Below are 24,934 nucleotides of genomic sequence, written 5' to 3' on the forward strand. Positions count from 1 at the left end.
ATTATTAATTTCGAGCTTCAATCCCATCTTTTATGTGATAATTGATTTTTGGATGCATACTTAGGTTGATAAACATATAATTGAATCCATATTAAGGTGCTAGCGTTCTAGGCTTTGATAAATTCGGTGGAAAACCTAAAATTACTTAGGTAAATTAACAATGAGTCTTGCATGCTTGATTAGCGTTCTAACTTGTGTTCTTAGCTTGAATTGATCAAACTTCCATGATTCTTAATGCATTGAAAGTGTTTTTGTTAGTGATTAGCTACCACTAGTGATTGCATGATTAATAGGGTTAACTATGGTGCGTTCATCTAGTTAATTTAATTAAGGGAAGTAAAAAGAACTTTGTATGCGTTCATCCTTGTTCTTGATTGATTTTATGCTATAACATATTTTGATTCGTGATTTGATGTTTGAAACCTTGCCAACGTGTTAATAGTGGTTAATCCTATATAATTTCGTTCCATCCTTAAATTCTACTTGATTCGTGATTTGATGTTTGAAACCTTGCCAACGTGTTAATAGTGGTTAATCCTATCTAATTTCGTTTCATCCATAAATTCTACTTGATTATGTGTTTTGATGTGTCATGTGTATATAATTACTTAGTTGTTAAATTAAATAAATCATAAATCTCCTTCTTGTATTTTCGTAAATAATGTAAAGATATTCTTTAATTTGTTTTGCTAACGTTTTATTTTTCAAGAATTAATTAGACCCTAATCTCCGGTTAAGAACGATCCCTACTTATTCTTACTACATTGGTAGGGTTTTAAATTGAGCACTAACTTTTGTGCAGGTCATTACTCCCCCAACCTAAATATCAAATCTTGTAGCTAGAAATATGTTTTGCATACAAACACTAATCTCTACGAGCTAAAGTTTTACAGCCAAGTGTTAGGAGCAGAGGATGTAGAAGATCTTCAGACAATGTTGAGGTGCTATCAACACCTGAATCAGACATACATAGACATGAACATCAAAACCCTTTGATATCTAGACTGGTAAGCCCCCCCCCCCCTCTCTCTCTCACTCTCACCACCACCCACCGACCGATACATCTAAGATCTACCACCCTCCCCCGGCCAACGACCATGGTAAGCCATTTTTTTAACTCTTTTTGGTTCCTTTTTTTACAGCAATTCATGTAGTTGTGTGACTTGTGTCTATTATTTTCCCTATTGGACTTTTTTGAAGTAGAAACCAGATCTGTGAGAAGACTTCAGATCCAATTTTTTTTTTTTTTTTAAGCAAACCTTCAGATCCAATTTTTTAAGCAAACTTTTTTAGGTGTAACAATCTATTATCTATTGATGACACTACAACAAAAATAGTCATTTCCAAGGGTGCGATTTGGTTGGAAAAGCCACTTTTCCCGTTGGAAAAAGCTATTTCCGACGGCACCTAGCCGTCGGTGGTCCTCGGAAAAAATATCATCGGAAATAGTCTTTTTCCGACCAACCCTCGGAAAAAGATATATTTTTGACGACTAGACGTGGTCGTAAATAACTTGTCGGTGGTCGGAATTCTCACTCCTCAACGACGACAAATATTATTTCCGACAAAAGATGTTTGTTGGAAATAATTCATTGCTTGTAGGAAAAAATTAGTTGCTAGCCAATCCATTTTTTTCCAAGGACTTATTTCCGACAAATAGTAGTGGTCGGAAAAAACTATTTTCGATAAGAATATTTAATTCCGACGACTATTTGGCATCGAAAATGAATAAGTTACAAGGGTCATATTTTCCTCGAAAATTGATATTTCCTGTCGAAAAAAAATTATAATCTAGTGGTCGGAAATGTTTTTCCATGAGATTTATTCGTTTTTCCTCCCATTCAATTTAATTGTCAATTAACCTAATTGTAAGAGGTAGATGAATCAAGATAATTTTTTTATTAAATATACAAGCAGACAATTAAATGTTCATAAAAAACAATGGCATTAGAAGAAACATAGTTAATCATTCATACATGTTCAGAAAAAGATAAATATTCAAAATTTGGTCTTTATAGCACAATCATTCTTAAGCAAGGAAGCTAACAATATATCTAATAGAAGTCCTCATTAGAGTTTGCATCATCTTCATCAGCAACATCTTCAGCACCATCTTCATCAATACCATCTTCATCATGGTGTGCACTTGAATCTGTTGCAATATTGTCCTATTGTAAAGTATGAACATACCTAATTTAAATTAAAGAAGACACTCCCATATCAACAATGTACCAGGAGGAAAAAACAAAAAAAGATACTTCATTAGATTAAACAATAAGGTATTTCCTTAATTGCATTTCATTAGATTAAATTTGAATGGAGTTTCAAAGTAATACAACAAAATAACATCTTCCTAGAAGATACTTCTGCAGATTTTCAAGCAAGAACAGAACATGGATTTCAATTGCATCTAGATATTAAGAAGAAATTGAGCACTAACCACTATCTTCTCAGCAGCTTTACAAATCTTATTGACTTTGGCCTCAGATAAACATCTATTTCCAGTCAAGTTCTGCCAAACAACAATCAAATTAAGGAAATCCAACTAGAACATTTACAGCTTCAAAAATTCAGAGGTGAAGTTGGCTTTACCTTCTTGGTGAAGTTGCCAGGTGTAGATCCCTGCGTCCCAAAGCTTCAACATCTCCTGCATTGATTCCCCGAGCAATCGATTTAGTCACAAGGATCCCTACTACTCTCACAATCCGTGACTAGGCCACTCATTCAAAAATGTGGCACACTTTAGTTCTAGTTATACTAGTTTTGGAAATCCTGAAACAGCTAGCCTTCTATCTTATCTGTTTATCAATTTAAAAAATGTGATAAACCAGAACTTAATGATTCAAATAGAAGTTCAAATCTCAACAGAAAATCAGAGAACTTTAATAAATTCTGAAACTTTCTCAATTACAGACCAAACTTGGAAAATTCACAGAACGTTCACTTTATGTCGAAATGCCATGAAACTTTCCAGATCCTTTACTAACTAACATAAGTAAAACATATCAAAAATTCAGGTCATTTGGAGGTCAATAAGTCAGGAAAAAGAAATACCAAAGAAGGCTGTACTGCAGGACAGTTGCCGCAGATATCCAGCAAATCCACTCATCTTACTTGGTTCATATTCATATAACTACGCAAGATTAGAATAATAGTAAGAATTGCAATTAAGCTAACTGCTAAACATGTTCATTGTAATTGCCAATCTGCCATTGAAATTCAACACCACGAAAAAACAGAATTTGCCACAACCCTTACCCAATTTGATTCTAATAGAAATCGACCCAGCAATCTCCGTCTTCTCCACATTTCAAACCTGCAGATTCGAGTCCTCCAAAACACAGATTTCATCTATGGTGTTCGTGCAGCTCGGATATGGCTGGTGTAGAGATGTTGCCGGTGTAGTGAGATGGCAGCCGGAATTCGAAGGGGAAGGAGGAACAGTGGCGGCCGGGAATGGCATTTCCCGGTGGTTGCACAGGGAAGAGAGAATGAGAGAGGTCGGGGAAAAGAGAGAGAGGGAGAAGAAAGGGTCGTGCGGCCCAGAGAAAGAAGATAGAAAAAATGAGGGGCTGCTAGGGTTAATTTGTCTAAATACGTAATATTAGGAAAAGTCGATTTTTCCCATAACAAATTCCCGAAATCTTCAACGAGAAATAAACTTCCATACACCGTAACTTATTCATATATAATTCGATGTAAGTATTCACAAATTCGGTATAATGTGCTCTACGACTTCTCTCAAAAAAATTTTCTCAAAATCGAAGCCGAACAAAAAGTAACATCCTTAATGTCTACTGTATACGAATGCATATATGTGTGGAGGGATAGTCGTACTATATATGTAGTATGTATGTGATCGATAATGAATAGTACTATGTAACAGTACTTTTCGATTATATGTATGGACATCTCCACTATTCAATTTTAGGTCTTCATGAGTATATTACTTATACAAGTTTTCAGCACAATTGACGATTGTTAAGATAGTCATAATCAAGATTTACTGTTAGGGTTTATGGTGGAATCTCCTAGTTAGCATGGTCTCTTATCTATATAGGGCGGAATTTATAGTTAGCACCCCGGTTAGCGCGGAATCTACCAATTAGCATTATCGTGATTTACCATAGATGATCTCTTATCTACTTCCGCAACTAATAATATTGGGTTAGGGCGGAACCTCCCAATTAGCATGATCGATCGATCAAGTCTTATATAAATCCAATACACAAATATGTATCATGAATATATAACTATGAGACTCATATATAACATATATATATATAATATGTACTTGTATATGATATGTATATGTATATGTATATATATTATGAGATTTATTCGATCTTACCTTGTAACCAATATATAATAAAATCGTTTTGTCTTTAACATATAATGCATCAAATCTAATAAACTAATAATATAATCATCAAGTAACCTGTGAAAAAATGGTAAAATTAATTTTGAAAAGTTAGAGATCTTATGCTCAATTCTCCTCTCTGACATAATATGTTTATAAAAATTAAATAATACAATTTAGAGAAATATTTCCAAGAGTCACTAGCCGTCGGAAATAATTTGTTCATTAGCGAGGGTACTTTGTTGCCCTCGAAATTAAGAAATCATTTCCGACAAAGCCAACTGCCTCTCGGAAATAGGTCTACCATTACCGACGATACAAAATGTCATCGAAAATAATACTAGCGCCAAAAGGTCCCGCCATTTTTTTTGTTTTTCCGACGAAATTGGAACTCTTTTCCTACAGCATATTATCCGTCGGAAATAAAATATATTTTGATAGAACATTTCCGACGACCATTTTTGGTGGTCGGAAAAAGAGTTCTTTTGCGAGGGCAATTCTGTGCTGTCAGAAATTTTCGTCGGAAATGAGGACTTTTGTTGTAGTGTGAGCTCAAAGTGAGTTATCATAATTAACCATGTTGACAATTGTTAGTATATAGCAAGTAAGGATCGTTCTATCCAGGGATTGAGGGTGCTCATGTCATTTAAACGTCAAAGAAAAAATATTAATCACAAGTATACAATATACGAAAATTACAAAAGAAATTAAGGGGATTTCGAAATTGTATTATTTCCTAAACTAATTATCTAACTAACTAATTACATTGACCAATCAACCAAGAATCAAAGATATAATGGACGGATGAGATGCATTGACGAAGTTAACAACCTTTAACACGAATCCAAGACTACAAATCATAGTTTACGAATCAAAATACATACTTGAACGAAATCAATCAAGAACAAACCATGAACGCATGCATAAGTTCTTTTTACTTTCCTTAGTTAAATTAACTAGATGAACGCACCATAGTTAACCCTATTAAACATGTTATGCTAGTGAGTGATCAATCCAATAACACACATATTCAATGCATTAGGCACTTAGAAAGTTTGATTGATTTAAGAAAAACACACAAGTTAAAACGCTAATCAAGCATGCAATTCTCTTTGTTGATTTACCTAAGTAATTATAGGTTTTCCACTTTAATTAACAAGACCTAGAACGCTAGCATCTTATTATGGATTCAATCATGCAATTCGAAACCTAAGTTAGCCATCAAAGAAATCGAAAACATGATAGGTGGGATTGAAGAACAAAGCCAACAAACATTCAAGAACATATAAAGAAATCGAAAACTATAAATCTGAAAATCCTAAAACGAATTCATACTAGAAGGTTATTGGAAACTAAACATCAAAACATGTACTTTAATCTCATAAGAAATCGCAACATCCAATCAAACCAAAAATAGAGAACGCTACACAATCTGATTTTTAAGTCACAAAATAATAAAACCAAAAATAACAAGTTAAGGTTCATGGTTACACTTTTAAAGAGGCTTTAAGAACGCAAGAAGATCTTCAAATGTGGTGGAGGATGATGAGGCTCACGGCAAGGATGGATGAATGGAGGATGAACTTGCTTCACGGGTTCAAGTCTTGAACAATTTGGAGAGGCCGAAACTTTGAGAGTAAAGGGGAGAGGAATTGCGATTTTGATTCAGGGTTTCATGATGATTCTCGCAGCAAAACATCCCTCCTTTATATAGTGCATGGCCTAGGGTTTAATTCCCTAAGAGTTCTCCTTGTTTGCATCATCCGACCAATGAGAAAATTCCATTTGAATTAGAGAACAAGTAAACTTCTCTTGGCCGAAATTCTTCAATATATCTAGCCATAATTCGGCCACCATGCATGTAGAATACAACCAGGAAACCTCAAGTGATTTTTATTTTCTTTTATTTTCTTTTCCTGATTGCATACGAAGTAGATTTTCTCCCAAACTCTCCATAATTGCTCTTGCCGAATTCTTCTTGAATTTTCTATGTATTTTCGGCAAAAATCAATAATAATTGATTTAGGATTTCTCCAAGACATCAAGAAGGGTCTAGAAACTCATGTGCAAGTCACATGCTTCAATCTTTGGGCCAGACTTCTCAATTGGACAATTTCAAAGCCCATTCTTCTTCTGCCAAAATTTCTTATGCATTCTAGAACATTCTTGAACTATCTTGAGTCATCTTGAAGCCACAATATCTCCTAACACCACCAGGACTCCTAATGTCATCAGGTTTCCTAGTCCAACTAGGACTCTGTCATTTCTTCATTCATGCCATTTTTCTGAGCTCACTCCTAGTTGACTTAGGATTCCTACTTCAACTGAGATTCATTTTCCTGGTAGAACTGGGAAAACTACATTTCTCCATTTCTGATCATTTCTGCGCCTCATTTCCTCCTTAATTGCCTTCATTTCTAGCTCTTCTTAGCTCATTTCTTGCGTTTGGAGCTCAAATGTACCTAATTACAACAAATTAGTAAGTTAGAAATGATATTGTTAAGAGAATAATTAAGTAAAATGTAGGGAAAATGACATTAAAAACATAGAAAATATTAGTCTGATCATCTATACTAGTGAATTATTTGGTTCATGGAACTACCATATTTATTAGACATTAACAATTTGGTCATTCAGATGATGAAATTAAAAGAAAAAATCTCTGCATCATAATCATTATTTTTTAGGCAAATAATCTTGCTTAGTATATATGTGCCTTCCTTTTTTTTTTCTTTTTTTTTTTAGAAAAGAATAGATCACACATTTGAAAAATTAGAGTTGGCCCAGGAGAAATAAAACTTGTGCTACGGTTTCGCTCTTGGCTAGCGACGACGGTGGTTTTTCCTCCGCCTCTGGTATCAAGGAGTGCGGCTGGAAGGGGCTTGGTACCACGGTGGTTGGGCTGTCTTTAATTGTTTCCGCTGATCTGTCGAAACCTTTCTTCTCGTCAGCAGTCCTCTCTGCCGCGCCAGCGTCGGGTGGTTCGGAGCATGGGCTAGTGGTGGGGTTCAGCTGCCGGAGCTCAGGTGGTTGCGTTGATCTGGCCGCAGGGGGATAGTGTGGTTATGGGCTTGCTCCATGTTGCCTCAATCCTTCTTGTGGCCCAGTCCAACTTTCCCTTTCAGTTTTAGGGCTGCATTAGTGTTTTTGGGCCTTTGGTCTCCAACCTTATTTATTTCTATAATTGGGTCTGGCGGATTGATTTTGCTCTTGTCTGGTCTAGTAAATAACTAGTTGGACATGTATTTCACATAAATGAATAACCATATCGTGGCTTCCTTGACAAAATATGACCCCTTCACAATATATTTCCTTCTCAACCTCGACAATATAAGGCATAATCAATGTTATATTTCATTCTTGATATAATATGTCCTCTTTGACAAGATATTTTTGCATGGATAATATATGGCGTCCCTGACTATATATTTTTTCATCGACGTTATATTTCTTCCTCAACAACCTATGGCTTTCTTGATAAGATATTCCTCCTATACATGAAATGGCCTCCTCGACTATATATTTCCTCCTCCACAACATTGGTGGACATGGATGAGAGCAATTGTTAGACCCTTACAAAAAAAAAAAAAAAAAGTGGACAGGATAGCAACAAATAATTGCTGATCAAACCCCAATAAGTTTCTATTTGTAATGCGAGTTTATTTCACAAAAAAATTGTCATTTGAATCAAATATATATGAAAATTGCTGCATTTAGATAGATGCGAATTTATCCTAATTTTTGAAAAAAAGAAAGAAAGTGTAACGCCTGTTTTTTTTTTTTTCAAAAAAGCTTTAGTTAGCGAATAATTTGAAAATTAACTACCTACGCATTTGCTTTAATGATGTATACAAATGGCTAGGGGTCTTGCTTTAATTGGATTTGGTTTCGCTCTATAGTCAATTAAATTGCTAACTATAATTAATTTTACCATTATATTAAAATTCAATTTCCCATATGTGAAATGATTTTACAAACAAGGAGCCTGATTATAATTTAGTTGCCTGTAAAACACTGGTGAATGGATGTATTTGAGAGTTTCATCAGTTATTTCATTTATGAAAGAGTTTTTCTATTGGAACCTCCAAATTTACTCACTTGACCTTTATGCTTTTTACACCTCTTATCAAATTTTTAAATACTAAATTTACTCACTAAACCTCACTAAAGTTCCTCAAATAACCTCACTCATAAACAAATTATTATCTTTAAAATAAAAAACTTAGTCATTTCAATGATTTAATTACTCTATAAATCTTAACTACATATACATACCTTAATCAAACAACATGCATAAATCGCTTTTCCAATAAAATAAAATAAATCAAACACAAGGTATTGATTTTCAAAATTAATTTCTAATCAATAAGAAAATAACATGAACTATTCTGTGGTTTTTATTTTATTTTTTATTTTTCTATTTCAGCTGTTAAAGACAATGAAGAAATCATTTTTTCTTAATGTTTATTTATTTTCTCTACTTTTTGTACCTCATGATTAATTATTAAATATATATATATATATATATATATATATATATATATATATATTTTTTTTTTTTTTATAACTGCTACTTTTTTTTTTTTTTGCAAATATAATGGATAGACTTAGATTCAAGTCATAAATTATAATACGATTTATTTTGTTTTCCCTCACCAATATGTGTTCAACATATATATCAATATATCATACATTTTTATGTAACATTATCTTAATCATATTTTTAATTCTTATTAAATATATATGAATGCTTTAATGAGTATGTAGTGAATTGGAAAATGAAAATAGATAAGGGAAATAATAAAGAATACAATCTAATATTATTGAATTGGAAAATCTACATAAAATAAATATAATATTTTTTTGGTATAATTATTGTCCTTAATAGTCATTTTATAGTAGGTTATATATGTCATTTAATAATTCATAAAAGAGTGAGGTCAAGTGAGCAGATTTGGAGGTCCAAATAGAAACACTCTTTATGAAAATAAGGGTAAATGGATGGATGTATTGATGGGCATGAATATGTGTCATGATATATTGATGGGCATAAAGACCAATGGGACACACAATTAGTTGGTATATATATGTAATCTCACCAAACCATTTGCCACAAATATTCAAACTGAGAAATCCTCTATTTCACAAACGCTAACAACCACTGTTACATTCAAGAATGCCAATGAAGTATTTCCTTCCTTAATCCCAAGTCAAATAGGTGAGATCATATGTTTATAAACTGAAGCTAATGTCATTGTTTCTTTACACAATCGCTGCAGTACGTGGAGTCCTATGGAAATGTTGTGATTAGAAATATGGATTTTTATTTTTAATATTATGATGATTTTGTGATTATGAATGTGGTACTTGTATATCGTAAATGGTCAGTGGATAAATGACATTTTTTAAAACTGAACTCCTAATCTCATTAACAATATCGTGATTTGTGTGAAGGAAATTTCTCCGAAATTCAACAAGAAGTATTTGAGTGAAGACAACATAGCAATCACAAGATTGAGTATTAAGGGACTGCATAATCATGTTTGGCATGCTCATATTGTGAACCTTAGAAACCAAAAGTACTTTAGAGCAGAATGGAAAAAATTTGTGCAAGACGTTCGCAATGGACAACATTCATTGGACTTAGTAGTTCTGTATGAGGGAAATATGTTATTCATAGTCATGCACTTTAAACCCAATTGGCATCTTGCAGTATCTGTTGAACATCTTGAAGATTTGGAAGCAGCTTCCTTATACCGCATGGTAGAAGAACCAGAGGAACTAGAGGAGGAAGTGGTGCGTAAGAATGCATAGAGTAATAAACTCCGAAGCATAGATTTAAAGTTAAAATTTTCTAAAATTTCATAACGTTGTGCATGGTTTGTGACTATAATTTCATAACACACAAACTATTTATAACTTTTATTAATAAAGTTTACCTTTTAAATTGGAAATAACTTGATTGACCACATTATACTATATACTAAAAGTGATTGTCGGCTTAGTAACAGTACCGGCTTGAGCCGAGCCGTGGATGAAAAAGACGATTTTGCCATATTTTTTCGTTTTAATTATAGGGTTGTCATTCATCCTATATATGTATTAAAGCCATCATTAGGTTGCGCCCCATTTTTTCCCTTTTTCTCGCTTTCAATGCTTCATCCTATGTTCATATTTGAGATTTCCACTTTTGTAATATGTAACTATGCAAATCTTGTGAAAGCAACGACATTTGAAATATGTGAATGTAAAGTAAATGTATAAAGCTTAATGTCATCGCGCGGGAGGAATTACTAGCATATATCGTTATTTATCAAACATAGGGGATTTCTAGAGGCAATATGTATGACACTTTGAGAAATCATTTGTCAGCTGTGAATTATATATTAGTGCTCACAAACAATCCTGAAATGGTATGTCCTTTCGCATGAGGTGCCACGAAATCTTGTCCGACGGATGGGATGACTTCATTGACGCAGTCGGGAATAGACCGTTCGCATACAATTCTGTTCACATTCGGACAAGACGATCAAATGATTGCCCTTGCATTCAACAAAAAAAAAATTTAAATAATTGAGAAAATAGCAGATGGAGATGATGATCATCCGGTATAATGCATTTAAAGGTGATAGTTTAAATAATTAATAATGTTTATAGTAAAATTCACGTTCGTTTTTAATGTACATCTTTTCGGGTTCAACAAGAGGCATGGTGCTGAAGCTACTAAGTATATAATGTCTTAATCATATTAAGATTTGGGGTTGTCCAGCTTATGTCAAAAGACTAGAAGCAGGCAAGCTTGAAGCTAGATCAAGCAAATGTTTATTTGTGGGATATCCTAAAAATAGTTTTAAGATATTATTTCTATCAACCTGAAGAACAAAAAGTGTTTGTTAGCAGAAATGCCACTTTCCTTGAAAGAGACTGTGTCCTTGATAGAAATGTTGTGCAAATGATAGAACTCAAGGAAGTGTCCAACAAGCCACAAACAAACACTTCATCTCCCGATGAACAACTTCCTGAACCAACTATAACACAAACTCCAAGAAGATCTAGTAGGATCCGGATACCTCCTAAGAGGTATGGTTTACGTCATGAAAGCCTTGGGAGTTAAATCTCCTTGGTGACAATGAAAACCAGCAAGATCCTTCTAGTTATAATGAGGCAATGTCAGATATTGACTCAAAGAAATGGCAAGAAGCCATGGAATCTGAGATTGACTCTATGTATACCAATCAAGTCTGGACTCTCATTGACCCTCCACCTGGTATTAGACCAATTGGAAACAAATGGGTCGTCAAGAAAAAGATAGGCTCAGATGGTAGAATAGAAACCTACAAAGCTAGGTTGGTGGCAAAGGGCTATAAGCAAAGAGAGGGCATTGACTATGAAGATACGTTCTCTCCTGTTGCTATGGTTAAATCCATTCGGATATTATTTGTTATAGTTGCTCACTATGATTATGAGATATGGCAAATGGACGTAAAGACTGCCTTTCTGAATGGCAGCCTTGAGGAAGAGCTTTTTATGGATCAACCTGAAGGCTTTGCGTCTAAAGATGACATTCATAAAGTGTGTAAGCTTCATAGGTCCATCTATGGACTCAAGCAAGCTTTAAGGAGTTGGAACATCCATTTTGATGATGCAGTCAAATCTTTTGGTTTCACACAAAACATGGGTGAACCTTGTGTTTACAAGAAGGTCAGTGGGAGTGCTGTTGTGTTCCTTGTACTTTATGTAGATGACATCCTACTCTTTGGGAATGATGTAGGAATGTTATCTTCAATTAAAGTTGGTTGTCCAAGACCTTCCTTATGAAGGATCTTGGAGAAGCTGCCTATGTACTAGGAATAAAGATCTATAGAGACAGATCAAAAAGATTAATTGGATTATCTCAATCCTTGTACATAGACAAATTGATGAATAGATTTCACATGGAACAATTTAGGAAGGGTTTTCTGCCTATCAGACATGGGATTCACATTTCTAAGAAAATGTGCCCACAAACGATTGAGGAAGTGCAAAAGATGAGCAAAATCCCATAGCGTCTGCAATAGGGAGCCTCATGTATGCGATGCTATGCACTAGACCTGATATTAGTTATGGCGTCGATATCAGTCCAATCCAGGTTTAGAACACTGGAATGCTGTTAAGAATATCCTCAAATACTTGAGAAGGACTAAAGATTTATTCCTCGTTTATGGAGGTTGTGATTTGCAATTAGAGTTGCAAATGGAAGCATACACAGACTCAGATTTTCAATCTGATGTGAATGACAGAAAATCCACATTAGGATTTGTCTTCACCTTGAATGGAGGTGCAGTAAATTGGAGAAGATGCAAACAAAGCATTACTGCAGATTCCACTACTGAGGCAGAATACATTGCAGCTGCAGAGGCTGCAAAGGAAGCAGTTTGGATGAAAAAGTTCATCACTGAACTTGATGTTGTTCCTACCATTGAGTCACCGATTCCACTTTACTGTGACAACAATGGGGCAATTGCTCAAGCCAAGGAACCAATGTCTCATCAAAAATCCAAACACATCGAAAAACGTTTCCATATCATAAGGGAGATTGTTAATCGTGGAGACGTTAACATTCTCAAAGTAGCATCTGTTGATAACATATCGGATCCATTCACTAAGCCTTTATCACAAGTAAAGTTAGAACGACATCTTGAGAAGATGGGTGTACGTTTCATGCCTGATTGGGTTTAGTACAAGTGGGAGATTGAATGAGTTGTGTCCTAAAACAATCATTTTGATATAATTATTATTGTAATTATTATTAATCAAAAGGGCAAGTTTATTATTCATTGCTTATATTTGATATTTGATTGAACAAGGTCCAAGGAATATGAGTTAAAGAGAAAATAATCTAAAGAGTTAGATGTGTGAGACATTTACTCTTTTACACTCTTATCCTAAAAGGTTCCTAGTCATAGGATTATCACTTGGACATTGATGATCCGGAAAGACTGGCACATACTGTGTATGCTCAATATGGAGGATGATATGTCTCTTATCATTTGTGTAGAGACACTAATACAAGTATGTGGGTGCTCTTATCTTAAAGAGTACACTGAACGCGATCATTAGAGTTCTTGTATGGAGTTTTACTTACATGTCAAACTTGAACTCTAAATTGTAATAATACAAATTAATGATTTGACCTGAGACACCATAGTTGTCTTATGAGTGAATGGATTATCTCTTGATGATGCAATAATATTGTGTTTCTTAATAGATATAATAGATGCATTCATTGGTATAATCAATTCGGTCATGGAGACATGTGAGTGTACAACAAGGAATCTCTATCCTTAAGTAAATAAGGTGTATGTTCAAAGATGTGATTCAATGAGTCTTTGGCCAAAGAAATGAATGAGATTAAAAAGGAGTTTCTAATCACATATTCTAAGAATCACATAAGAATGGAAATCACATTAGGGGGTTGACATATCAATTCCATACCCCAATGATGTGATTTAGAACATCCTGTTAGAGAAGGACCGTATTGTATTGTAATTCCAATTGAATAGGTTATTTGTAATTCTATATTAACTAGGGTAGTCATGATATGTTGCAAGACGTCACTCATGACTTGTGAAGTCCCTGAGGGTTGATAAACATTTATGATCCTAATAACAAGAGAGAATCAAAAATGGAGTTTTTGATTCGTAAACAACATAGAATGGTTTCTATAAACTTCACTGCCTTGTTAATTAGAACCTAAGAGATCGCACACCATATAAGTGGATCCTTGAGATAGTATATGGAGAAGGTTAAACAAGAGTTGGTTATGACCAAAGAAGATTTATTATTTGGACATAATTAGGATTTTTGGGTAAAACCGAACCTATTGGGCCTAAACGATTGTTGGGTTTTTTGTGTGGACTTGGGCTTCACTAAATGAGACTTAAATGAAAGCCCAAGACACAATTTTAGTGCCCAATAACATGTATGGACTAGCCAATATATTGGCTTTATGAAAGTCAATATTTTTCTTTTAGTAATTGGATTCATTTCTTATTATATAAAGTAAAAGCATGGACAAAAGTGTGTGTGGATCTCCACACTATTATTTTCGGATTTGAGAGAGAGAGAGTTCTCCCTTGGTCCATTACAAAAATTAAAGGAAAGAAGAACACTTGCATACTTCTTCTTTTCTTTCATCTTTCTTCATCTCTTGATTCACTTGGTGAAGATCCTTAGAGGCCATATCCTTTTGTGGCTTTACTTGTTACATCAAAGAGAAGATTAGCACAAGAAGGAGTACAAGAAGGAGTTCTTAATCCAAGGTGCTTCAAGGTGGAGGAGACGCACACAAGGAGAGATCAAGGAGCGGAACTTTTGTGGTTCACTTGGATCGGATTGAGATCACGCTCCAAGGTGGAGTAGAACATAAACTCCCTATTTGTTCTTCCTTACTAAGCATGCTATGTTTATAGACATATCATAATAAGCCAAGATCATGGGTTAAAGGAATGAGTTTTATGTTTAGTTAGTAGTTTAATGGTTAAACTAATTCCGCACTAATTAAAAAAGTTTTGAAATCTATCCATTCCTTCAATGCGATGGTGACTTTTAGGTATGAAAAAGTGGTGGGCTTTTGTCGCGTTTGTGGATTGTTGGAGCACCGATGGCAGGGTTATTCTATGCCGTTGGATCTGTATGGAACTCGATCTCGTGGTGGCTGGTACTCAACAGTGGGTGTCGGTGCTAGGGGCCGGAGCTGTAAACCCTAACCCTAACATTTCTTTAAATGGGATTAAGGGTTCCGGGTCGGGCTTAGGCTTGGGCCTGGGTTTAATAAATCACTCACTGGTGGGTAGCAGTAGTGCAGTGGCACCGACGGTCACTCCCATTTGCTCTAATTGGTTTCATCATGTCTCTGCTTGGGATATCCGTTGCGGAGTCGACTCAAATTTGGCACAGTTCCGTCTGACGATGCAGTTGGTTGTGCCTCCTCCTGTGAAGCGTCCGGTGGTGGAGCATGCAACGATTAGTGGAGTCAAACATAGCTGATTCCATGGCTATGATCACTTATAGCAAAAAATCTAAGGCTATGGTCCCCTGTACGGCTACTTCCCTAGTGGAGTTAGGGTTTTACGTCAGAGCTGGTTATCCCAAATCAGGCTGACAAGCTTCTTGTTTCACCTCCAAAGAAATGCAAAGTTAGGAGGCCTTTGGGGGCCAAGAATAAACCCACGATGGAATATAAGTGAATCCGTGGAAGCTTGTAGCTACTGCCTTGGGTTCAAAGAAAGAGAAGAAACATATATTTAGGTCGGCAAAGCATGCTTTGGAGATGGATGAAGATCCGGATATTTAGCCTAACATGGACCCTTACAGGTAAGTAGTTCCCTCCTATTGGTTCTAATGTTCCATAAAAAGCTTGACACAATCTTTTAAAAACTATCCTCAGGTAACTAAGGTTGAAAATAATTATATTATATTCATAAGATATGATATCTAAAAAAATCAGCTTAATGACAGCCCTGCCCTCGGGTGGTCTTTTGTTCTTCTTCTTCTTCTTCTTAGTGTATTCTACTTGTTCTGATTTCCCAGTTGACAGCTGGCGCTATTGAGATGAAGCATGGGTGTGGAGAAAATTAGTTGAATTGCAGAGAGCTGATTGATTGGGAGAGGGAAGGAGGGAGGTATGGGGAACAAGATCGCGCGCACGACCCAGGCGTCGGCGTCGGAGTATTACCTGCACGACCTGCCGTCGTCCTACAACCTCGTGCTGAAAGAGGTTTTAGGTCGCGGACGCTTCTTCAAGTCGATTCAGTGCAAGCACGACGAGGGTTTGGTCCTCGTCAAGGTCTATTTCAAGCGCGGCGACTCCATCGATCTCCGCGAGTACGAGCGCCGTCTCTTCCATATCAAGGAGACCTTTCGCGCCCTCGATCACCCTCACCTCTGGCCCTTCCAGGTTCAATTCCTCCTTTCCTACTTTTCCCTAATTCAACACCTCAAATTCTTCTAATTCAGTAGTTTTGAGTTTTCCTCCAGTTTTGGCAAGAGACGGATAAAGCAGCTTATCTTGTGAGACAATACTTCTTCAATAATCTACATGATCGATTGAGCACGCGCCCCTTTCTCAGTCTCATCGAAAAGAAATGGTTGGCTTTTCAGGTATACCCCTCTCTCTCTCAATTCCCAGTAAGTTCGATTTGTTTTACCGTTCCTCTTGGCAATTATATTCTCCTCTGGTGGTTGTGCAGTTACTTCTTGCTGTGAAACAGTGCCATGACAAAGGAATATGTCACGGTGAGTGAGTTCATCATCTGAGTTTCACCAATGCCCTTCTGTCAATATCTTTTGTGTCTAATTTGTGCCACTTTTTAGGTGATATTAAGTGCGAGAATGTCCTGGTGACTTCTTGGAATTGGCTCTATCTTGCTGACTTTGCTTCCTTCAAGCCCACTTACATTCCGTATGATGACCCTTCTGATTTCTCGTTTTTCTACGACACCGGTGGAAGAAGGCTTTGTTATCTTGCTCCCGAGGTTCAGCTTTGTTCCTTTACTTTCTTTGCTTTCTTCAATTTTATAAGATACATATCTATCTCGATTTTCCCTTTTGTTTGGAAAGCCGTAAGAATTTCTGATTCATATACGTAGGTTTGGAAGGGTTGGGGTATGGTTGCACTCATAATATATATCTTAATTGGAGTATGTTTGTGGAATTCATACGATCCTGGAATGCTGGAACAAAAACCTAAGCAGTTTTATAAGCTACAAGACTTTAGCATATTCTTGTTTACAATGTATACAAAACTTCTGGCCTTCTATACAATTTTGCTTATGTATTTGGTCCTCTTATTTAGAAGTTAGCTAATGAATCTTTCACCAATCACCATTAAAGTTATGATTTATTTTATTTTATTTTTTTATGCTTCTGATACTTGTCACCATATCTACTTTTAAGATGGTTACATAATTAATCTCTTCACAACCTTCAACTTTTCAGAGATTTTATGAGCATGGAGGTGAGATGCAAGTTGCACAAGATGCACCATTAAGACCATCTATGGATATCTTTGCTGTAGGGTGAGCTTTCGAGGCAATAGCATCTCTTTTTTCAAAAGCATTACCATTTCATTTTTATGTCAATTTTGAAATTGAAATCTCAGATATAAAACTAGATGGTCGAAACGGCTTTTGACATTTCTTAGAAGAAAGTTAGTTGCATGTCAGTTTGTTAACATATAAACCTTTTAAATATTCATACTTCATATTTTCATGTGGCACTGCAAAGTATATCTCAAAAACCAGTAGATGTATCAAGTTGTTCCTTGGAATTTTTATCATTTATTCTTGACACTTTTTTAGGTGTGTGATTGCTGAGCTTTTTCTTGAGGGTCAGCCACTATTTGAACTCTCTCAACTTCTCGCTTATCGTAGAGGGCAATACGATCCTAGTCAACTTCTTGAAAAGGTTCTCTCTCTCTCTCTCTCTCTCTACATTGCCCTCTTGATCATGTTGCCTCTTAATCTTGAGCATTATATTACACATGACTTTTGTTCTATATAACTGTTTACTGGTTTTGCATGATTATGTTATGACTACCATGTTTAATAGTGGTTATCTTTTACATTCTTCTTGCTTATTGTCGTACCTTGTTCTATTGTATGCTCTGTACGCAGATACCAGATTGTGGAATCCGCAAAATGATACTTCATATGATTCAGTTGGAACCAGAGTTGCGACTTTCTGCTGATAGCTACCTGCAGGAGTATACAACTATTGTGTTTCCGAGTTACTTCTCTCCGTTTCTGCATAATTTTCATTGTTTCTGGAATCCGCTTCATTCTGATATGAGGGTAGACAATCTTGTTACGTATATGAAATGCCATTTTTTTTTTTTTTTTTTTGATTCACGTAGTTATGTTATAGTAATTCACCATGTAATTACTGTGTGCAGGTTGCACTTTGCCAGAGTGTTTTTCCTGAGATACTGAAACAAATGATGAGCAATAGGTCAACTCAGGACGCTAGCACTGGACATGGAACTCCTTCAAACATCCATGCTGCTAGCGGTAAATCTTCTCAGGACATGATTGCAATGCAGAACATGAATTTGACAAAGGGCTCACTGGGAAAGAAAGTAGATATGGATAAAGGTTTCAAGCGCGATCAATTTGAACTTCTCGGTGATATCAATACCCTTCTTAGGGATGTTAAACAAAGTAATCATTATTCTAATATGAAGCCAATGGTGGAGGACAACACTAATTCTGCATTTTCCCAGAATCTTGGAAACTATGGCATGCAATCTCCTGGTGAATTACTTCAGAATATCTCCCATGCATTTAGGAGAAATGATCATCCTTTTCTAAAAAAGATTACAATGAATGATTTGAATTCATTGATGTCCAAGTATGACAGCCAGTCAGATACCTTTGGTATGCCTTTTTTACCATTACCTGAAGACAGTTTGAGATGTGAGGGCATGGTTCTGATTACCTCTTTGCTATGTTCCTGCATACGCAATGTCAAATTGCCTCATTTAAGGAGGAGGGCGATTCTTTTGCTGAAGTCATCTGCGTTGTATATTGATGATGAAAACAGGTTGCAGCGTGTAATTCCATATGTTGTTGCAATGCTTTCAGATCAAGCTGCAATTGTGCGTTGTGCAGCCTTGGAGACGTTATGTGACATTCTCCCTTTAGTTCGAGATTTTCCTCCTAGTGATGCAAAAATTTTTCCGGAGTATATTCTGCCAATGCTTTCCATGCTTCCTGATGATACAGAGGAAAGTGTGAGGATATGTTATGCCAGTAATATAGCTAAGCTGGCACTAACTGCTTATGGTTTTTTAGTTCACTCAATAACCTTGAGTGAGGCTGGTGTGCTTGATGAATTAAGTTCTCCAAAGAAGCTACTGGCATCATCTAGTGAGACATCTGGTCAGCTCCACAAGGTAAATAATGATGCACAGCTTGCCCAGTTGAGGAAGTCCATAGCTGAAGTCATTCAAGAGCTTGTTATGGGTCCCAAGCAAACTCCCAATATCAGGAGAGCACTCCTTCAGGATATCAGCAATCTATGCTGCTTCTTTGGTCAGAGACAGAGTAATGACTTTTTGTTACCCATTCTCCCTGCTTTTCTGAATGATCGAGATGAGCAGCTAAGAGCAGTATTCTACGGGCAAATTGTGTATGTATGCTTCTTTGTGGGTCAAAGAAGTGTGGAAGAATATCTTTTACCTTATATTGAGCAAGCTGTAAGTGATGCTACAGAGGCTGTTATTGTCAATGCATTGGACTGTTTGGCCATTTTGTGCAAAAGTGGTTACCTGCGCAAGAGGATACTCCTGGAAATGATTGAGCGTTCATTTCCATTGTTATGCTATCCTAGTCAATGGGTAAGAAGGTCGGCTGTGAGTTTTATTGCAGCCAGCAGTGATTGCTTGGGTGCAGTAGATTCCTATGTATTCCTTGCTCCTGTTATTCGTCCGCTTCTTCGTAGACAGCCAGCATCTCTAGCTTCTGAGAAGGCTCTCCTTTCCTGTTTGAAGCCTCCTGTCTCAAGACAGGTATTTTACCAAGTTCTAGAAAATGCAAGGAGTTCAGACATGTTGGAAAGACAGAGAAAGATATGGTACAATTCTTGGCCTCAATCTAAACAATGGGAAAGTGTGGATTTACTTCATAAAGGGGTTGTCGAATTGAATTCGATGAGGAGCTGGACAGACGACCAAGAAAGTCCCGAGGGTCAAAAACATTCTGGAAATGAATTGCAACAGGGCAAGCTAACTGAATGTGATGATGGTGAGGCCAAGTTTGGATGTATGGGAAGCTTTACGCGCAATGCTTCGAGCACAGTTGACATTCATGATCCTTTATCCTCTGAAAAGTTGCAGTATTCGGGCTTTATGTGGCCACAGGGAAGTACCGTGAATAGCTTCATGTGTGATAAATCATCAGTAGGGATACCTTTGTACTCATTTAGCATGGACAGGCGAGCAGTGGGAGTTCCTCCTGCTCCATCTGACTCTTCATTACAAGTGAATTCTGTGGGAGTTGGTGCATCATCTATGCCATGGATGGATCCAGTAAATAAATCTTTTAGTTTAGCTAGTTCTGTTCCAGCACCCAAGCTCGTGTCAGGATCATTCAACATCAGCAGTGGTTCTAAACAATTCTACAGAGTAGTACATGAACCAGATGGTAGGGATAACGACCAAACAACCTTTGTCAATAGTAAGTTTCAAGATATGGGGTTATCTAGTGCTACAAAAGCAAGTTCTATTACTGTGGAAGATGCATCCTCCACAAGTGATCTAACAGGATTGCCCTCTTCTACAAGAGCTTCATCAATTCCAGATTCTGGTTGGAGGCCTCGTGGGGTTTTGGTTGCACACTTGCAAGAGCACCGGTCTGCTGTGAATGACATAGCCGTATCAACTGATCATAGCTTCTTTGTGAGTGCATCTGATGATTCCACTGTCAAGGTATGGGATTCGAGAAAGTTGGAAAAGGACATCTCATTTAGGTCAAGATTGACTTATCATCTGGAGGGAAGCCGTGCACTATGTTCTGTAATGCTCCGGGGCTGCGCTCAAGTTGTAGTTGGAGCATGTGATGGCATGATACATATGTTTTCTGTTGATTACATTTCCAGAGGTCTCGGTAATGTAGTTGAGAAGTATTCAGGTGTTGCTGATATCAAGAAGAAGGACACTAAAGAAGGGGCAATACTTAGCCTTTTGAATTTCTCTGCTGACAACTATGCAAATCAGATGGTTATGTACAGCACCCAAAATTGTGGGATCCATCTTTGGGATATAAGAACGAATTCAGATTCTTGGACATTGAAAGCAACTCCGGAGGAGGGCTATGTATCTTCCCTAGTAACAGGCCCTTGTGAAAATTGGTTTGTGTCAGGATCTTCACGGGGTGTGCTCACTCTTTGGGATATGAGGTTCCTTATTCCTGTGAATACATGGCAGTATTCTGCTGTTTGCCCCATAGAGAAAATGTGTCTTTTCCTTCCTCCTCCAAATGCTTCTGTTTCTGCTTCTGCAAGGCCCCTTGTTTATGTTGCTGCAGGTTGCAATGAAGTTTCTCTTTGGAATGCAGAAAATGGCACCTGCCACCAGGTATAATGGAATATTTTATTAGTTTGTGTACTGAGAAATTACCACCTATACAGCTTTGAAGATATATGCGTAGATTAAACTTTCCTGCTTGCCCAGAAAACTGAAAGCAAAGATCAGATTTTGTTATAATGGCAGAATGACTTTTGGTAAAAAATTATGAATTGAAAGGTCAAAAGGCAGTGTGTGTGTGTGTTTGATTATATATATTTTTTCCCACGCATTTTATTGTTGATGGAATTGGCCTTCAGTTTAATTCTGTGAAAAACCATTATCTTGTTGAACTTTTCATCTTCAGACTAGCTGAATAGTTCATATAGGACGTCAAATTTCTAATAATTCAGATTTTGCTGACCCATGATGAGTACCAGAATGACACCCATGCTACTTCGATTATTTGTTACAGCTATGTCACTTTTTCTTATATATTAAAGTGATATACAAGGAGATGGTTACATTTGATTGTAGAAAATTCCTTTTCCTGATCAACAGTCAAGTTGTACTGATATACTATCACCACCACCTTGGGCTTATGTAGTGGTCTTATTTAGTTTCATATTTGGTTTTCAGTTCTGTAGTGTTTTTGTGTTTCTAGTATAGTCTTATCCTAATCCGTAGGGTTTTGTCTACTGGAGGGTTTACTGTACTGTATATTATTTGTTACTTTGGGCTTCTGCTATTTTTAGGCAAAGCCACCTCTTTCTTCTCTCAGTATTTGGTTTACCATAATGTAACAGGCCTGTAGATTGTCTGTTAATGTTTCATTATAGGAGTTCATGTATTTGTGGGATGGAGCCTCTTGGTTTATCTTTTTGTATTCTTACATCTCTGCATGAATTCAATTGTTGATGCTGTGATATTTGACTTTATCCAATTCATTTTGAACATTCAACTTTTGGTTTTTCAGGTGTTGAGGGTTGCGAGTTATGAAAGTGATGCTGAAATGTCTGAGGTGCCTTGGGCCTTGGCGAGATCATCGACTAAAAATTCCAAAGCGGATATGAGACGGAATGTCAATCCTCATTACAGAGTTGATGAACTGAATGAACCACCTCCTCGCATTCCTGGCATCCGTTCATTGCTTCCCTTACCTGGGGGTGATTTGTTAACTGGGGGAACCGACTTGAAGATACGTCGATGGGATCATTACAGGTTTGTTGCATATTCATTATTATTTCCTTGGTTTACTAAAGACAGTGATTTAATTGTCTCTATTCATGTATTGCAGCCCTGATCGAAGTTACTGTATTTGTGGGCCAAACTTGAAGGGTGTTGGAAATGATGATTTCTATGGAACACGGTCTAGCTTTGGTGTGCAAATTGTGCAGGTATCATTTCTAGAAACTTTAAAGTTAGGCGGGTTAGTACCTTCCTTGGAGGGTATGGTCATGTCCACATCTAGTGTATACATGCAGAGGATTTGGTTTGGGTGGAAAATTTCTGTTCTATTTGTTGTTTTGCTCCTGAAAACCAGAGATCAATCACTTGGTAGTTTCAAGTAATATGTGTGTAGTGGGGCAGAAGATTTATGTTGGCTTTTGTTGTATTTCATTTAAGCTGGTCAAAGTTTAATCACAGGTCTTCCCCTCATTGTTCCTTTTCCTACAAGTATATTTCATTTTTTACAGACCACTTAGTGTTGAAAGTTATTACTTTGTTCTAACAAGGCTTTTTGGGAAGAAGGATTTTATGGGGATGCTTGGTGCTTTGCTCTTATCAAGTTCATGTGGATTGAAAGAAATCAGAGAATTGTTAAAAAAAGTTGGGCATGGTGATAGTTGATATGGGACAGTTAATTTTGGACTTTCCTTTAGGCTTTGGTAACTTCTGTTGTCAGGGGTTTCTCTTTCTAGGCTTTATTATGGACTAGAAAGGCAGCACACTAATATCAGTAACATGTCTAGCAGACTAATATCAGTAACATGTCTAGGACTCTAGGATTTAAGCTATTCTTGCTCTACTTGGTCTGTTATTTTTTTAATTTTTTTATGTTTGAAGCTTTGTGTACTCACTCTTTTTTGTTAGCAATGAAGTCTTGTTTCTATCTTTTTTTTAAAAAAGAAAAAAGATAAAAAAGAAAAGAAGAAGAAGAATTATTGTTTCTATTAAAAAGATATATAGTTTATCGGTACTCTTGCACATAGAATTCTTAAACTTGCTGGTGCTTTTAACGTAGGAGACAAAGAGACGGCCTCTAACAACAAAGTTGACAGCCAAGGCAGTTCTTGCAGCTGCTGCCACTGATACTGCTGGCTGCCATCGTGATTCAATCCTTTCATTGGCCTCTGTTAAGTTGAATCAAAGACACCTAATATCAAGCAGTAGAGATGGGGCAATCAAGGTCTGGAAGTGATCTGACATTATCATAGACCCTTGTTATTATCTAATGTACATACTTAGCATCAATGCTAGTCAAGTTTGTATATTGTAGTTAACACATAACAAAGCTTCAACAGTCAATCAAGTATTGCCTAAGGTAGATATATTATGGCTCATTACCCGTACTTGGATTTAGAGTTTGTAACGTGTAGGAATAGACTTGTATCACCCGCTGTACATATCTCACTTGATACCGTCTCAATTGATAAATGTAGATTTATAAAAATTGTTGAGTACGGCATATTTTGTGCTTCCAGTCTGATGGAACCTGTTCTTGGTCTGTTGGTGCCTCTTGCATGCAAGATAACAAATTTGAGACGATTTTTTTTTTTTTTTCGTTTCAGTGATATTTCAAAATAATAATAAATGGGTCTTGACCCTCACCCTCACTTTTTAAATAACCAGTCTCCCCCTATCGGTCCCTGCAAGTTTCCACCGTCTTTCTCACTCTCTCTGCGTCACTCTCTATGTATTGCCTCGCTTCCAAAGCTTTGGTACTTTCCCCCCACCCTTCTTCAATATCTTCTCTTTTAGGTTATTTTCGTTTTTTTTTTTTTTTTTTTCCAATTGTACTCGGTTATCAAAAATTGTGATGTACAATTCTTCAATCGAGGGATCCAATACTTTCCTCTGAGAAGTTCATCTCATTGTGCTATTTGTTTTGATAGAATGAATCGAACATGTTTATGCGATGCCAGCTCCCCCATCTAACTTGCTGAATTAACCGATCCTTGTTGTTTGCTGAATTGAGACCTGAGTGTTGCCAGTCTTGGAGAATCGCAGCAATGGTCAATTGATAAATCAAGACCTATAAACGAGAGCCAGTGTTAGATCATCTGGTCATTTGTGCTATTTGTTATGGCTGTTGATCATCTTCATGTTGTTTTAATATTTTATTAATATTTTATGAGGTATCATGATATAAATTTAATGGGGGCGGATCCGTGGCATCACAAATTATAGTTAAAATTATACTTTAAATCCTATCCATTAAACTTAATAACAATTAACAGTTGAGATCAATCGTAAGAAAAAATCATTATCTATTATTTTTCTTTTCTTTTCTTTTCTTTTTAACTAATTAA

General features: G+C 36.4%; 1 protein-coding gene and 1 long non-coding RNA gene across 3 annotated transcripts; one reads left to right on the forward strand and one right to left on the reverse strand.

Moving 5' to 3' along the window:
• Positions 1–1,973: 1,973 nt before the first annotated feature.
• On the reverse strand, positions 1,974–3,340 carry LOC133714232 (uncharacterized). Of its 2 annotated transcripts, none has more exons than XR_009848504.1 (5): positions 3,259–3,340; positions 3,055–3,133; positions 2,593–2,647; positions 2,441–2,512; positions 1,974–2,152 (listed from the first exon to the last, which is right to left on the reverse strand). It is a non-coding gene; the product is annotated as an uncharacterized LOC133714232 (long non-coding RNA). The 2 variants fall into 2 exon arrangements; XR_009848503.1 differs by having other exon boundaries at positions 1,974–2,190.
• A 12,534-nt stretch (positions 3,341–15,874) lies between these two features.
• LOC133717488 (serine/threonine-protein kinase VPS15) lies at positions 15,875–24,105 on the forward strand. Its single transcript, XM_062144210.1, has 11 exons — positions 15,875–16,298; positions 16,379–16,501; positions 16,591–16,636; positions 16,715–16,875; positions 17,339–17,418; positions 17,701–17,806; positions 18,016–18,192; positions 18,294–21,473; positions 22,378–22,622; positions 22,699–22,798; positions 23,647–24,105. Exons 1-11 carry the CDS (start codon positions 16,026–16,028, stop codon positions 23,821–23,823), a joined length of 4,668 nt encoding a protein of 1,555 aa, XP_062000194.1. The 5' UTR covers positions 15,875–16,025; the 3' UTR covers positions 23,824–24,105.
• Positions 24,106–24,934: the final 829 nt, after the last annotated feature.

Source organism: Rosa rugosa, chromosome 6, assembly GCF_958449725.1.
Source record: "Rosa rugosa chromosome 6, drRosRugo1.1, whole genome shotgun sequence".
Lineage (NCBI taxonomy): Eukaryota > Viridiplantae > Streptophyta > Magnoliopsida > Rosales > Rosaceae > Rosa > Rosa rugosa.